Source organism: Haliotis rufescens, unplaced genomic scaffold, assembly GCF_023055435.1.
Source record: "Haliotis rufescens isolate VD_foot unplaced genomic scaffold, xgHalRufe1.0.p SCAF_1, whole genome shotgun sequence".
Taxonomy (NCBI): Eukaryota; Metazoa; Mollusca; class Gastropoda; order Lepetellida; family Haliotidae; genus Haliotis; species Haliotis rufescens.
Window position 1 is genome coordinate 59,573,654 of NW_025963779.1, and position 17,671 is coordinate 59,591,324.

Here is a 17,671-nt window from a genome sequence, read left to right on the forward strand (position 1 = left end):
ATTTCGAAATATTTTCTTTGGAACAGATTTACGATCAACGCGGCGTATTCATACATGTTGCCTCCGATCCAGATCCTTATTATTGATGTATGAGGGAATTGTCTCCCTCATCATCTAGTCACCCACCGCAATACTTGGCCGGCTTTATACCCACTACCTTTCTCCGGGATATCCAGGTTAATCCACGATATCCATATCAATCTACGATGCTCCTTTTAATCCACTATGTCAGTGTTAATCCACGCTTTCCATATTAATCTACGATGTTCCTTTAAATCCACTATGTCAATGTTAATCTACGCTTTCCATATTAATCTACGATGTTCCTTTTAATCCACTATGTCAATGTTAATCCACGACATCCATTTTAATCTACGATGTTCTTTTTAATCCACTATGTCAATGTTAATCCACGACATCCATATTAATCTACGATGTTCTTTTTAATCCACTATGTCAATGTGAATCCACGATATCCATATGAATCTACGATGTTCCTTTTAATCCACTATGTCAATGTTAATCCACGCTTTCCATATTAATCTGCAGTGTTGCTTTTAATCCACTCTCTCAATGTTAATCCACGATATCCATATTAATCTACGATGTTCTTTTTAATGAACTATGTCAATGTTAATCCACGATATCCATATTAATCTACGATGTTCCTTTTAATCCACTTTGTCAATGTTAATCCACGACATCAATATTAATCTACGATGTTCTTTTTAATCCACTATGTCTATGTGAATCCACGATATCCATATTAATCTACGATGTTCCTTTTAATCCGCTATGTCAATGTTAATCCACGCTTTCCATATTAATCTACGATGTTCTTTTTAATCAACTATGTCAATGTTAATCCACGATATCCATATTAATCTACGATGTTCCTTTTAATCCACTTTGTCAATGTTAATCCACGATATCCATATTAATCTACGATGTTCTTTTTAATCCACTATGTCTATGTTAATCCACGATATCCATATTAATCTACGTTGTTCCTTTTGATCCACTATGTCAATGCTAATCCACGATATCCATATTAATCTACGGTATTCCTTTTAATCCACTATGTCAATGTTAACCCACGAAATCCATATTAATCCACAATGTCCATTTTAACCCACGAAATCCATATTAATCCACAATGTCCATGTTATCCAAGACGGCCATGTTAACTCGCGATATCCATTTTAATCCATGTTAATAATCCACGGTTACAATATTAAGCCACGCTTGAGGAACGTTGTAAATACATGCCCAGGAATTACCAGTAGATTTTTCTTATATCCAGGTTGACTAAAATACACATTGTACACAACACATTTACGCATATATTTGCATATTAGTCACTCGTTGTAAAAGAAGTGAGTGAGTGAGTGAGTATGGTTTTACGCAGCTTTTAGCAATATTACAGCAATATCACGGCGGGGGACACCAGAAATGGGCTTCACACATTGTACCCATGTCGGTAATCGAACCCGGGTCTTCGGCGTGACGAGCGAACGTTTAAAAGAAGACCTCATATGTTATGATTAAGGTGGTTGGCCGTTGTTGGGCTGGGGGTGTGCTTTTGGGGGGTGCTATTTGGCGAGAATGTTAAAGTATGTTCCTAATGAAACCACAATGTCATTGAGGTAGACTTAAAGTTGTTCCGACAGAGAGTCTTTTTATAATCGAGAGAAATAACATGATATATAGTACAGGTGATACAGTGATTTCATATTTTCACATAAATAAAATATTTCATCATTATATTATAAACTGAGGGGCAAAAGAAAGAATAGAGAGTTTTGGTATGTTATTGAAAATTGAAAGAACTGTTGTTACAATTGATTATGTCTTTTAACCATCTCTCTCTCCTGCAACAGTAAGAAGTAATCTGTGGCTGGGTAATTCTTTGTAAAAAAATATATATGTTCAATGAAATGTGTAACCACATGCCCCCTACCATGTTTGAAATGTTGTACATTTGTGCCGAAAAAAAGGCAAATCTTTTTAAAGGTCAAGATGTATTAGATACCAATCAGCAGTTGCGTTTTATGCGATTTTAAAAAAACACACAACCCTTTTAAATCAAATTATATTTTTGAAAATAAAACCATATAGACATGTTTTGGTGCTGACTAAGCGACAGTATAGTTCATTCTTTGGATATGATATCGCTCACATAAGATATTTTTAATTGAAAATCAAACATATGTTATTATCAACTGAGTGGTACGGTTTCTTGTGTTCCTCAGTTGACAAGAACACGTTTATTATCTTAAGATAGATGATGAGAGTGTTTACCAGACACAAATCACCATCACGACAATGTCAAGTGGTAATAGGATCTCCAACAAAAGAAAATACAAGTTTGTGTTTTTACTGCTTCCCTGACCCAGCACGAGATTTCAAAGCCCAGACCTCGACTCTCAAAGCGACGATAACGGCTGCATAAACAAGGTTTCTCGGGTGAGAAGTAGCTAAAGGAATTTTTTTTATTATATAAAAAAAAAAAAGAGGTCGAGGAAGGAACGCTTTTTTTCACAAGTATATCAAGAAGCAACTTGACACATGTTAAACTCGGCTCTTTGATCCATATAGTATTTATGGATGTAAGTGCCTTTTATAGCCTATAAGTGGTTTCCCAACTGAAGCTAGCACGCGCAGATAACAGTAAAGCACTACACTCATGTCTATTCGGATTGTAAACATTTTACAGGAAGAAGAAAGGCCCGGGTCGAACGTGCACACGATCGCAGAATAATATTTCGTTCACTGGTTCAATATATTTTAGTTAATTTCTCCGAAAGGAGAAGTGGGGCATATATTTCACAACACATTTCTGGGGACATTCAACATGCAGACAATTATTTTTAACCCCCTAAAATGTAAAATAAAAAATTCCACAACTGCCGGGTAGCAGAAAGTATACAGTACACTTGGAAATTCACACTTCACTCTGCTCAGTACTGCATACTGTGAAATTGTGATCCCAATCTCCGTGAGACGTCATGTGAACGTCACCTGTTGTGAAATCTTCATTGATATGATGCATGTAATATCATCTATGATACCCGTATCACATACATCCCCATCGTATAACCATTTTAAAATAAAATTCATTTAAGCCACCTTCAAATATGGGTGTACGCGCTCTTTTGTCCGGTGGTTTATATATAGCGTGGTGCGAGATCTCGCCGCTGATACTACATAATTACACACGATGACGATTACGGAAAAAATTCTAAAGCAGCTAATTTGGTATGATGTATTGTGATCACGCACTGGCGCGTTCATCTTATGTTCTACGTTCGTACCGGATGCTATAGGTAAGATCAGGAGAGTCAACAAAACACATTACAAGCCTTGGCTGGGATTTTACCGTGGAAGTGTCACCGTTGAACATATTTCCGGAAAGTGCCGAAGGCGACCGAAGAGTGACAGGTTTGAGTTGAAGTTAGGTCATGGTGTCCCCAGGTCAATAACTGGAAAGCTCTGCAGGTAGTATAACAGGCAGCTGTCAGGACCGCTGCTCCACAACAGACGACGCAACAAGAAAACAACACACGCTATTTCACGTTGATCATAATGAACTTGAAGAAGACCAAGGTATATAAACTGATAGCGACTGGAAACAAGGATGCAGTTATTAAGGGGATGTACGACTACCTGAAGAGCGGCAAGTCTCCCAACACTCGGGACAGCGAGACGGGTGGGGGCCTACTTCACCATATTGTTAGTCATGCGGAACGTTTCACAGACCCAGACGTGTGTGTTGTCTTGTATATGCTGGCATGCAAGGATGTTGATGTGGATCTCCAGGACAATGCTGGGGAAACTGCCCTGCATAAAGTCGTTAGAAAAAAAGGAGCGTTCAGGATTATGCAGATGCTGCTGAGGTAAGTCATCTGGAAAACCTTTTTGAGATGTCTATATTGTTGAGGACGTGAAAAAAGTGTATTCGTGTTCACTACGTAATTGGCTAGGACCCATCTCTGCTTGTACTCAAAAAGGGAGATTTACTCAGACCTGCAGACTTGCATTTATTCATCGGATGAAGTTTACACACCTGTGGCCTTTGACTGTCAATATAAGGCACAGAGCCTTACAGGTGAGGTGAAACGGATCCGTCACAAAGTCTTACAATTAAAGGTTATATTTTGAATATAATATAACAAAGTATCGATAAACAACACATATACGCAAGACTTTGATGGTATTCAAATTGACTTGTCAAGCGTTTTGCTTTATTGTCAAGCATATGTAACTTTAACTTTGATACTCGAATATTCAGAGCGCGTGACACAGTATTGAAATGCGTCACCACCAAAATATGTCGTCCATGGATCGTAAACCCTTGGGGTAAGTCTCACCCTCGATAAAAAACATGTAACACGTGACATCCTCGGGGCCTCACGAGGATATCAAGGAAGTACGTTGCCATAGTAACGAACATAAGTATTTCAGCAGTTCTGATCAACAATTTAGGGAAATCGATTTATGCACGAAGCAGGTAGATTTATTGACAAAGTTTTTAGACTAAATAGGTTTCAACTTATTCAACAAGAGAATCTTTCAAATACCAGCCGAGGTTTAGTGTAGCGCTAAAAACTAATTTGTATTAATTATATTATCTTTTTTTAGTTTTTTATGTGCATCTTGATGACAGCAGTCTGTAAATATCGAGTCTGGATCAGACAATCCGGTTACTGCCATCGATCTATGCAATTGGGAAGCGAAGACATTCAATCAGCCAAATCACCGAGTCTAATTACCATCGATTTCGTCGCCTGTTACGAACAGCATGGGTTGATCGGGGCCAATTCTAACACGGATACCTCACGGGGTTATGTAACAACGAACTATTAGCAAAAGCAAAAATCCACAAACAAAAGGAACTGTGATCCCGTCAAGATATTCACAACTGAACATTAAGAATAATTATTATGACATGGATTATGTGGATTTACGGACAGATACAATTCTAACTGCGTACACAAGAAAACCGCTTGTCACAACAAGGGAAACATGAAGCCGATTGATTGATATGGGGATTAAGAAAGAGTCGCACATCAAATTGTCTGACTCTCTGAAACTGGTGAATATGTCTTTGGAGAAATAACGAGATATTTCGCCATGATTTGTGTAAAGAGCACACACATTGCTAGGCAGAATTGGAATTATGTTTTAAATTGGTTTTACATTTAATTTTTCAAAAATTCGAAACCATTACAAAGCATGTATGGGTCCATTTCTAGCCCACCTATACCGCACTATATTTAAGATTTTCAAAGAAAAACATCTAGAGCGGATTATTTGCTTCTTATAATTCACAAAATGAGGTTCGATTTCCTTCGTGGGTATAATGAACAATCTTTGTGTACCTAGATGAAGATGAAGATGAAGACGTGATGTGATGAAAACAGCCGACACTCTCAATCACTCACTTAGCATCCCTCTGTCATCTACTTTAGTTTGTTGGTTTGTTGTTTAACGCTTCACTCAGCAATATTCCAGCTACTAGTATATGACGGCGGTCTGTAAATAATCGAGTCTGGACCAGACAATCCAGTGATTAATATCATAAGCATCGATCCACGCAACTGGGATGAATGACATGCATCAACGAGCCTGCATCTACTTTAGACACAAGTAGATTCTGGTTTTATCATAACCCAAACACTTACATGCATCGTAATCCGATTCCGCGGACTGATGAACTTAAATAAGTATTTGAAATTAAAAACCGTGATGGACGTGCTGTATCAAATTCAGTGTGTTGATCGTTGTGCGTGATGCACATCCTAAATGTATGCCACTAAATACATTATTCATTCTTCGGCATAACATATTCAGTCTCCAGACACAGATTCGCTCTATTTATTCTGGCAACTGTGTATAATTGCCTACTACAGGTAGATTCTAATATGAGTCCACACATTTCATCCTCCGCCGGGGCATAATACAACATGAGAGAGACAGAGTCTATATTACCTAGGTATAGGCAGCGGCAAAAAGACAACATGGGAATTGATACTAAAGAGAAATATCAAATTTCGGGAAAGTTACCTCAAAACATACTCTAGACCAGACAATCCAGTGATTGATATCATGAACTACGATCCCTGTAATCTGGGTATTTAAGCACTTTCAATGAACCTGACCACCTGTTAAGTCACCTGTTACATCCATTCCTTCAATTCTTCTGTCATGTAACACCATTCCTTCAATTCTTGTCATTTAACGTCATTCCTTCAATTCTTCTGTAATTCAAACACCATTTCTTCAATTCAGAGGTTTTAACCATAAGCCGCGGTTTAAAGACAGTTAACGGAACCAGACAAACAATGCACGCATGTAAACAAAAGCATAAAAGTCTCTATTTCATTTGGTGTTGATATATAGTGCACCAAAGTGAACTGACATCACTGAAATGCTACAAATGACATTTCGGCCCTTTCATTAGTTGTGTACAATGTTTGTAATAATTCAGTGCTGGGTGCATCGTCAACGTTGAATGTTCGGTCAACAGTGAGTTCTATTCCTTAAAACACGTATGAAAGACGTTTGTTTTACTCCCTTGGGCCTATGCAAATTATTACAAACACCCAATTCGGACATGACAAAGATGTATTTAACGAATAGTCAGTTACTCTGAACCCAATTTTAATCAAAATATTATTTATGCGAATAACGAACTTCAAGTTGACTGCACATTCTCTACAAGCGTTAATGCTATGTAAATATCAGTTTCAAAGTGTCAAGTCAAGCATTGTGTTGTAGAACAATTTACCTATGGGGCCCAGTTCCACAAAGCGAATTTAGCGTTAAGGCGGTATTAACTCCTATTCTTTAGTGTTGGCGTACGATAATCGTAGTGCTAAGACCGCTCAGGATACTGGGTCCATGTCATTTATATTTTCCTATCACAGGGTGCCACCGGTGGGTAATTAGATGCTCCCCTTTTCGTGAACACCCAGTGTCATAACTCTATGATAGTGACTCGTAATCGCATGCTTGTGATACGGTCGGAATCACACAATGGGTTTCTTATGATTCTGGAAAGGGTTTGTCGCCTTTATTTATATATTTCTACGTTACCATATTTTCCTCACTTAATTAAGAGGACCGCCTCCGTGGTCTAGTGGTAGAGCGTCCGCCCGGAGAGCGGAAGGTCCGGGGTTCGATCACCGACCGCGTCATACCAAAAGACGTTAAAAGATGGTACTTGTTGTTACCCTGTCTGGCGCTCGGCATTAAGGGGCTAAAACAAGGACTGGTCGGCTCGGAGTCAGTATACTGTGTCTGAGTGGGGTATTCATGTTAAACTGCGGCATGGTATCTCAGTGAGCTAGCACTATAAATCGGCATCAGTCCGGACTAGTACAAGCAGCCACACACACATACATACACGTGCATGCACGTCGCTATATAAGTGCAATAATCTTGGACGCGACGTTAAACCCCATTTCACCTCACCTTAATTAAAAAAAAATACACGAACAATCGTTAACCCACAGAATATCAACAACGATTTGGTCAAGTCACTGCAGTAAAACTGCAGTAAAACATAACCTCAAATTCATTGTTGAGCAGATATTTCTTATGATTATGGAAAGGGTGTTGTCGCTTTTAATAAGCATATTCTTGTTGATTTTTACATGGAATTTTCATATTTCAATTTGGAATACATGTATGTGTCTGTGTATGTGTATGTTAATATATTTTTTCAGGTTGTAATACGTTTTTACACTATTTGTACAAATCACATCTTGAACTGTTTGCGAGAACGCATCGCCTCTCATTATGATACCCTTCGATTTTGCATTTTCTTGAAGTGAAAACATTTTCACCACGATCTTATTGAAATAAGTAAACACACCTGAAGCAAATGTTGAACGTGTGTAAACTGTTATTTCGAAACAGACATGGCGACGTCGTCTAACACCTTGTGTCTGTAACGTACACAGTAGATACTCTTCACTATGGGCGAACTCATTAGACTCCAGCACTATACAAGCAGCATCGCTACAGGTGATGAACACTTAACGACTGTTGACACGTCAGCGGACAATTATGTCAAAGACGTTAAATATACGACCATTGTTACTTTTTTTAAAAACACTTATGCTTCATCGGCTTTGAATACTTGAGCAGCGGGGGAGAATGAAATAGGCGAGCGACCATGCGTGTTTATTTTTAAAAATGCAGACTTCGCATTTACAGAACAGTTGAAATACTCCTTATTATTATGCATGTAGACATTATATTCTTGAGGGTCGTAAAAATGCAGACTTCGCATTTTCAGAACAGTTGAAATACTCCTTATTATTATGCATGTAGACATTATATTCTTGAGGGTCGTGCAAAGAACAACATTATTCGTCGCTATGGGTTCGAGTTATGGCTTTAGGGGTGGATGCAACATACAATATATGACCAATACACAACACATGGCTCCAGCGCTGTGTTTTAATGTTACCCGATTGGATTGTGTTAGTTATGAACCCGGTTGGAGTATATCGAGGACAAAGCGTCGCTTGTGTAGGGGCGGTGTTACTCGTCGGAACAAACAGCCTTTGTCAGAAAAGACTAAAATACCTCTCGGCGACCCCACCCGCCTGCAGCGAGGCAGACATACAGAGCAAGATATGATCGTTCATCAAATGTGGAGATAAAGCGTCTTTGTTAAGCGGAGCACATGCATATTGACAAGCAAGCCTCAAAATATGATGGATGATGATGAATTGAAGAGGTTGTTTGGTAAGCTAACTGTTCATGGTCCGTATTTGTAAGTGCACACTGGGAACAAGATTTGTATATAAGGAGGAATTGTGTTTATATTCGATTTACTGCAAATGTAAAAAATTAAATAAAATGTCCTCACTGGCTCTGTAACTCAGTTTAGTGAGTATGATTCGTACTGGTTTCAACACGGCAAGGTGAAAAATGAGGCATTTTATTTATTAAGAACGGCTCTTTTTAACTTCAGATCACTTCCATACCCTATGCATTTTAGAGGTCCCGCCCTTTTAACTCCAGCTTCTTTCCTACCCTATACATATTAGGGGCACAGTCCTTTTAACTTCAGATTCTGTCATACCCTATACATATTAGTTGGCACAGACCTTTTGACCAGGTCACTTTCATACCCTATACATATTAGGGGCACAGTCCTTTTTACTTCAGATTCTGTCATACCCTATACATATTAGGGGCACAGTCCTTTTAACTTCAGATTCTGTCATACCCTATGCATATTAGGGGCGCGGTCCTTTTAACTTCACCTTCTTTCATACCCTATACATATTAGAGGCCAGGTCAATGTTACTTCAGCCCATTTTTCAATATTAGAAGCAGGCCCTTACTAGATGCCCGGCCGTTATTCCTTTCATATCTTTGACGGGTGGTCGGGTAGCCTTGTGGTTTAAGCGTTCGCTCGTCACGCCGAAGACCCGGGTTCGATTCCAGACATGTATACAATGTGTGAAGCCCATTCCCGGTGACCCCCGCCGTGATATTGCTGGAATTTTGCTAAAAGTGGCGTAAAACCATACTCACTCATATCTTAGACGAGAAGGGACGGGAATTACGGCTCATGCTATCCATCTGTATAAAAGTGAAGAAGCCGCTAGCAGTAGCTGACCCAGCGCTTATTCCCAAACCTTACAGACTCAGATTAGGCTCGTCAGCTGACAGTCCTGGCTAATGTGATTCAAACCATTCAAAAAACAAGTCTTTCCCTTAAATTACCGAGCATGTCAAACATGGGGTACTAGGAGTCTAGCTAGCCCGGGATCCCCACAAGGAAGTTAATGAATAGACAGAAGTGATGCAGATTATAAGATACCTTTTGATAACTACAGAAGACTGGCATGGTTGTACTTAATCAGGGCTTTCACAGCATGTATCAAAATGCTCGATTCTATCAAAACAGTTTGTCACCATTGTTAAAACAATGACCGCTTTCATGTGATAACGCAAGGTTGTATGAGTTAAGTATAGCAAAAGGCGCACCTTGAACATCAATACAACCTACGGAATATGAATGACTTCCGCTTCAAACAATGATTCATTTTAACAATACACATTTATATGGTGTTATGTGAGAGTTTAACAATATTCATCCGCTGTTTGATATAAATTTATAAGATATATTATTCCCTTACGTCAACTGTGCGTCACCTGGGTCAAGTCTTGCGTCCGATGTTAACACTGTCTCTATTCATGTGTGTCTTGGTGCGTGGTAGTATTTCCTGTTACTGCAAGACACAGCCCACCCTGGGACAATGGGAAGATGACCCTAGATAGGCACGGCCTGCCCCAGGACAAAAACGTTTTACAAGACATTTAACTCGCTGTTTTAGGTTCCCTGCTTTATTTGTTATCGTGTATGTCTGTGTTATGCCAATACACTCCCTTGTTGTTACGCTGCATGTCAACCCCGGTTGGACCCGGACCATTCATACTTGGGAAGCACGACGGCTCTTTTCACACTAGACGTTGACGGATTAACCTGGATCGTCAACTACTTCATGTGAAGCCGGAATTTTACATTCAGATTTTTTACAGAAGCATTTTCACAATAAGTGTATTTAAAACATTCTTTTCTTGGCGACTTGGTGATTGTGTAAGACTATTAGGTATTAGAGTGCGTCCCCGGAGGGATAGGCGTCATTACATGAACGTGATAGAGTGAGTGAGTGAGTTTGAAGTATTTCAGTTATATCACGGCATGGGGGCAAAGCCCAAATTGATGCAGGTCTTAGACAAGGTCTTAGACAAACACTTGGTGAAACCCACGGGTATATCGCTGATAAACCAAGGATAATAATCAAGGCGTATCCCGACTTCGAACCCTTGAAAAGCGGATACTGGCAATACTAAGGGAGGCAACTGCACAGCGAATTTGGGTGCCTTAGACAACTGGGGCACCAGTTCCAATCACCGCGTGTCATAAGGTTATGCTATGGGAGCCTTGTAACCCCTTTAGCCTATGTACAGTCCGGACCAGACAGAAGTATGTACCCGTGTTCATATTTCACTAAGCCTCCGTAGCGCTATGATTTTCATAATCACGTACTTTATATAGACTAATAGGGGGGCACGGGTGAGCCAGTCGTCTAAGGCGCCGCGATTCGCTGTGCAGTCGCTGTGATTCGCTTGTATAGTCTTATGGACAAATTCATGCAGATATCTTCACATAGTTCAAAACAGCTTCAGTCACTTGTCTCAAGTGGTTGCGTGAATGAGCTTAGACACTCGTGGTTGTTCGGGACACTTTCCTCCGTCAGTCCAACTGAAAATCAATACATGGCTGCGTAAAGACGTCATATTATGACCATATATAAGCAGACACAAGGATAACGTTCGTGTGATTCATTACGTAGTTATCTCCAAAATTTCTCGCATACTAATGTATATAGCCCGGGTATCAGTCTAAAAGAGGAGGCTTAGCAACACAATGGCGAAAATGTTTCAATTGTCATAAAACTCTTCAAAGCTAGCATTAGATTTACGGTTAAAATTGTATCATTTTGCATGTCCTCATTGATAACACCCACAATGATTGTAGTTTCTATTCTTTTAATAATAAAATCATCTTCACATTAGCAACGGGTATCACCTGCATGTCATCACGTGGTTGATGGCAATGTTGCATTGTCGTAACAAGCAACCTATATTTGAAAATGATAGCTTGGTAGAGTTTCTATTATTATAAGGAAATCAGTGAAGAGACAATCACGTGGTCAACTGATGAAATGAACAGGTTGCAAGTCACGAACTAGGAGAGGCTTTGCTTGACTACCGGTCCTAAAATTAAGCAATGGCCGCATTGTTATGTCAAATTAGAAATTTATTTAATTTGTTCATGTATTTTGTAATGATTTGTGTCTATATATATCATATAGTATATGATGATAGGTGAAACACGTGCTGGCCATCCAGCCACTATACAGAAAAACCTTTAATAATCGATGGACATTTGTGGACTTCGGAGGTCCTCACAGACGGCGTTCATACGAGGCATGCATTTTTAGCTTCAAGAGTAGGTGTTTGTATTATTATTTTTTCAATTTTGTTTCGAAAATAAGTTTACTTTTGAATATGCCTTTATTCAATGCTTGCGTATATTCCTTTACATTTTTTCAAGACAAGCGTCATCTGCGAGTATGTTCCTTTACGTTTATTCAAGGCAAGCGTCATCTGCGAGTATATTCCTTGACGTTTATTCAAGGCAAGCGTCATCTGCGAGTATCCAGTGTATTAGATGCGCATACTATTATGATAAATACGCCACCAAAGCATTGTTCCGAAAGTGACGACGCCGCCTTCATCGCATCTATCTCGCACAGAATTTCTTTCGCTAGTAAGATTAATTTGATTTAACAACTATTTTTAGCCGCGTGATATTTGAATCGTTCAGGGTATTTATTCAAAATAGAATGTGGATACAGAACACGAGTTAATAGAGGATGATTATCTAATATATGTATATGCAATAAGCGCGGGGATCCTGGTTGTAGATTCTTGGCATGAAAACACGTTCCTAACCTGTCTCCTGAAAGTACAAAAATACCGGAAGACCATCAATTACATCAAGTGTAGGGAAGGTGGGACAGTTTTTCATGTGTGTGCTTCGTGTATCCTGTTGACCTGAATCTAGAGGAAACATTGTACAATTGCCTGACGTATTTTCATGATTCATCCAACCAGGTTTTTGTGTACACCAGGATCTGGTATTAAGATATTGATGTATGTACTGCTACATGCGAACCTGACACATCTTTTTTGTTGTTGTTGTTTAACGCCGCACTCAGCAATATTCCAGCTATATGACGGCGGTCTGTAAAATAATCGAGTCTGGACCAGACAATCCAGTGATTGACATGATGAGCATCGCTCCACGTAATTGGGATCGATGACATGTATCAACCAAGTCAGCGAGCCTGACCACCATATCCCGTTAGTCGCCTTTTACGACAAGCATAGTCGCCTTTTACGGCAAGCATGGGTTGCCAAATAGCGACAGCCCTATGGGCACATCGTATGATTTGTCCCAAATAGTAACATCCCTATATGGGTACATAGTATGATTTGTCCCAAATAGTGACAGCCCTGTGAGATTTGTCACGAATACGCTAGGCTGCTTTCAGTGATGCTTCTCTGTTGGGTTGTCAATTCATGTTTTATATTCATTTTCTCTCTTAAAATGTTAAGGTAATATATAGAACAGCCGACTTGAGACTAGAGTTATCTACCCCTTGTGACCGAATATTCTACCCCGGATCTTCACGGGTCCTGACACATCTTACCAAGTCAATGTGATCTTTATCTGGTGAACTATATAGGAATGAGTTTGACGTACAGTCGTACATGCTCTTTCTACGAAGATGTCCAAGAACGTCGTACGACTCTTGCTCAAAAAGTTGTTTGATCACGGTTACATCAATCATGGCGTTAGTACAGCTTTTTACTTTTGTAAGTTGTAAGGTAGTTTCCAAATCAAGTGATGCAATTCCCTATTTTTACTTGTACCAAATGTTCCCGTGTTTTGTTCAGGTGAACAATTGACTTGCCTTGGTGTGCCACAAGGATACGCTCACATTTTCGCGAACACCTGGTGTCATCACAGTTTCATAGTGATTCATAAACACATGCTTATGATACAGTCAGAATCGTACAGTGGACTCTGCTTTGAGGGGAGATTTCTTACGATTATGGAAACGGGCCTGTCGCTTTTATTTGCAGAGAGACAGAGTGGAGTTCCAACGACTTGGGCCCACCGGACGGGACTGTATCGCAGGAGAATCGTCCCCTGTTCAGAACACACATTTTTTTTAATGAACTATTATTAAATTTTTTGTGGATGGTACACATCTTTTTGGAAAGAAAGTTGTGTTAAAAAACATACCAATAAGTTGAAATGGTACCTTTGAGAAGTAACAACTGAGATGTTCAAATGAACGCAAAGAAATCTGTAAAAAGTCTAGATCAGTGAATTATTAAATGGTAATAATACATGGAATAAAGTTGTTTTTATGATCACAATAAAAACCACTTCCACATAAGTACACGGTTCATGCACACAAGGAGGCACGGGTGACCCAGGCGTCTAGGGCGCCGCGATTCGCTGTGCAGAGTTGCGTCCCTTGGGCACGCCAGAAACCTATGATTGTGGGGTCGATTCCCGGTTCGCCCCGATTATGTTTCTAGGTTTGTCAGCACCATAAGCGTCCTCGTGGGTTTCGCCGAAGTGGTAAACGTCTGAGACCTGCATCACTTCGGGCTTTCCTCCCATATTAAGCTGACAAGCCTTGATGTAATTGGAATACTGTTAAAAGCTGCGTTTAACCCGTTGAACTCACTCACTCATGCACACAATGTGGAGATACGTTCCACGTTATTTGACACAGCAAAGAGTGTTTTTGTTTCAGGAAACGTTACTCCGTCACCTTCCTCCACCCAGGACACATAACGTACGCGTATCCGATAAAACGTATGAGAACACAGACTGCAAAGGTATAAGCTAAAAGCAGTCATTTTTAATGCATGATGGGGACCCAAAACAACTCCTGTCCCTTAACACAACATAGTTTCCAATGAAAATTAGAGCTGTTCTTTGCCTGGGCCATTGAACATACTACACATCAGCATTGCTACAGTGAGATAACGCGATGCTGCCACTAAACACCCATGGATAGAACAAAACGACTTAACCTTATGCGTTATATGATGCCCTCTGACGCGGTAAGAGATACTCATCACGTCACAGGTCACTGCATTGTCAAGGTTGCAAGAGTAGCCTCCCCTGGATGCGTGATCCTATCAATACTCGGACATCGTGTTTTGTTTTGTTGTTATGTTTGCATTGTCCAAGGTGAAGGTTGCTGGCAAAATAAGGCCTTGGTATATCGTTGCCCTCTGTATATTCCATACCCAGTCACGTCAACCGTCGTCTCCACATGGTGTTTATCTCCAGTAAAATAGATCTGTTCAGATACAGATAGTTAGGAAATAAACGACGTATGGAGGTTGTTTATCGTACAATAAAACACTACAGGGAGAATAAACCACGATCACAATTAATAGATAACGCATCACGATATATACAAAAAGAGAATATAGAAAATGAAATATTGAAAATATTTTGGGGTTATATCTTCTCTTTTACACGTCATATGACATAACAGTTAAAATATAAAAAAATAGTTTAATACATTGCAAAGGTTTTCGTAATATAATATATTTTATTTAATCTTGAAATGATAAAATTATAAATGCTGATGATGATAGTGACCGAAAGCTCAGTTAATGACAAAATGTTGCTCATCTTCAACAGAACATTACATATGCGTTCCGTCGGGTAGCCTAATGGTAGCCTAGTAGCCTAGTGGTTAAAGCGTTCGATCGTCACGCCGAAGACCCGGGTTCGATTCCCGACATGGGTACAATGTGTGAAGCCCATTTCTGGTGTACCCCGCCGTGATATTGCTGGAATATTGCTAAAAGCGGCGTAAAACCATACTCACTCACTCACTCCGTCGTAAGGTGATATCCTGTGCGTGTAAGCTTGATGTGGGAGGGAAGACTCGAGTGACAAAGGATACCCGTAGACCTTACCACTTTGGTGAAACCCACGACAACGGTTTGCTGCTGAAAGAGCACAAATCATCATCGAATACAAGATTCGAACCCACGTCCACCGAGCCTGCATGTAAGGGAGGTAACTCTGCACTACGGTGGTGTGTGACAACCATGCGCGCCCTGTCGCGCCCTGTCACGGCAAGAATAAGTCTGATTTTATTTTTAAAAATATTGTCTGGTAATTTTGCAAATGAATAGCATAACTGATGTGGTACTCATTGGAGGGACTTAAATGTTCTTTTATGACATTAAAAATAATCATGACATTTGACTTTCAACCTGGAGACAGTTTTACTATTCAAAACGACATCACATTAACCCAACTCACTCACTTCAGCGATGCAAGTGTAATACAGGATCAGCACCACAAGGAACCGTATTTCCTCTATTAGACCCCCTGGTATATACATATTTCGTCGAAGCCGTTAACACGGCGCCTAGTCTGTTTAGTGCTGACACAGTGGCAACTTACCACCTTACCGAATCCCCCAAAATTGTGTACCGTCGGCATTCCGTTTCCAGAGACACGTGGAGATAAATAAAGTGAAACGGGGTAATCATTGCATGACTAAGTTAATGTGATAGGTATCATTTTTAATTTAATAAATGATGGACCCGGCGAAATAAAGATACCTGACTTCTATTTTCGTTTTTGCGTATGTCCAAGGGTCAATATTAGAGGCCGAAGAGTATTGGAGATCCGACATATAATAGTGGAAATACGGTATTAAAGCCGCACCACCGTACAGAAATTGATTGATATGTTTCCTTCTATAAGTAAAGGAAATGCAGTTATTCACAAACAACTGAAAAAGACTATTGTTGAACTGACATCATCGCATGGGTCACGTGACAAAGGTGCGCCATGTCTTAGCGGGAGATTAATGAATGTGTCCTGGATTATACAGCGACCCCGTTAATAGACAATACAGATATGACGAATTTACGTCAGTAGTTACGAAGTTCGTTACTTTGGTAACACATGCGAAAGGCTAAGTAACTCGGGTGAACACTTGATAATGATGTTTATTACTTGCCCGTGAAGAGATCACCCGTTTAATAAACATACAGCTGTATTACACATTGTGTAATACCAAAACGCGTGCTTATGTACTCCCGGAACACGTTTAACGAACAAATATTGAAAGCTCTGAACATCCCTTGGCTTATTCAACGACATTGTGTGTGGAGTTGATAGATCACTGAGAGGAGTTTATGCACACTCGATGACCCCAGCAACCTTGTTGCTAGGCTGACGTCACATGGCATTGTTTCGTCATCGGGTATTGTGACGTGATTGTAAACTTTGCGGTGCAAGGCCCCGTTCCACAAGGCGATCGTACTCTAGCGCAACGACAGTCGTTAGTCTGAGTTAACATTATGTGAGTTGTGATAGCCTTAGCCCTACGACAATTTTGTGGAACGGAAGCCTGAATTCTAAAGGTGGGTCGTTGTATGGTAGTAGATTCATACGTTTCAACTTTTGACGTGTTTGAAGTATTATTCTGTTAAACTCAATTAGATTATGCCGTGGATCGTGTAGGTGTCAGCCTATTCACACTCAACAGTATAATTCTAAAAATGTTATAAGTGACAAGTAATAAATAAAATACTAAACTCGTCCCCGTGTAAAACCAATTTTATGAAATTCGTGAATAGTTGTGGTATCTGACTCGCTTTCGCTCGTCAGATACAAGAACTATTCACTCGTTTCATAAAATTGGTATTAAACGGGAGCTCGTTTAGTATTCTTTATTTATCCAAAACTGGCTTCCACAGGAGATATCGCTTGGATGAGATCAAGCGATATCTACACTGTAGATATCGCTGAAATGAAATTACATCACAATGCTTTGCAAACCATTCGGACTTCACTGGTTACCATGACGTCACAATCAAATGACATCACTAATGGCTCTGCTACTGAAGCTGTTAGCAGTACTTTTTACACTGAAGACACTGCTAATTATTGTCTACAAATTGAAAAAGTTGGAAGAATGATGTTGGATGATAAATAAAATATCGG

At 39.8% G+C, this 17,671-nt stretch overlaps 1 protein-coding gene across 1 annotated transcript in view; it reads left to right on the plus strand.

The window, feature by feature from the left end:
* Positions 1-3,291: 3,291 nt before the first annotated feature.
* Positions 3,292-17,671, plus strand: part of LOC124131494 — a 29,087-nt gene continuing 14,707 nt past the window's right edge. Inside the window, exon 1 of the mRNA XM_046494781.2 lies at positions 3,292-3,896. Coding sequence (XP_046350737.2) covers positions 3,586-3,896 — 311 coding nt within the window. The 5' untranslated portion in view covers positions 3,292-3,585. The remainder of the gene's footprint in view (positions 3,897-17,671) is intronic.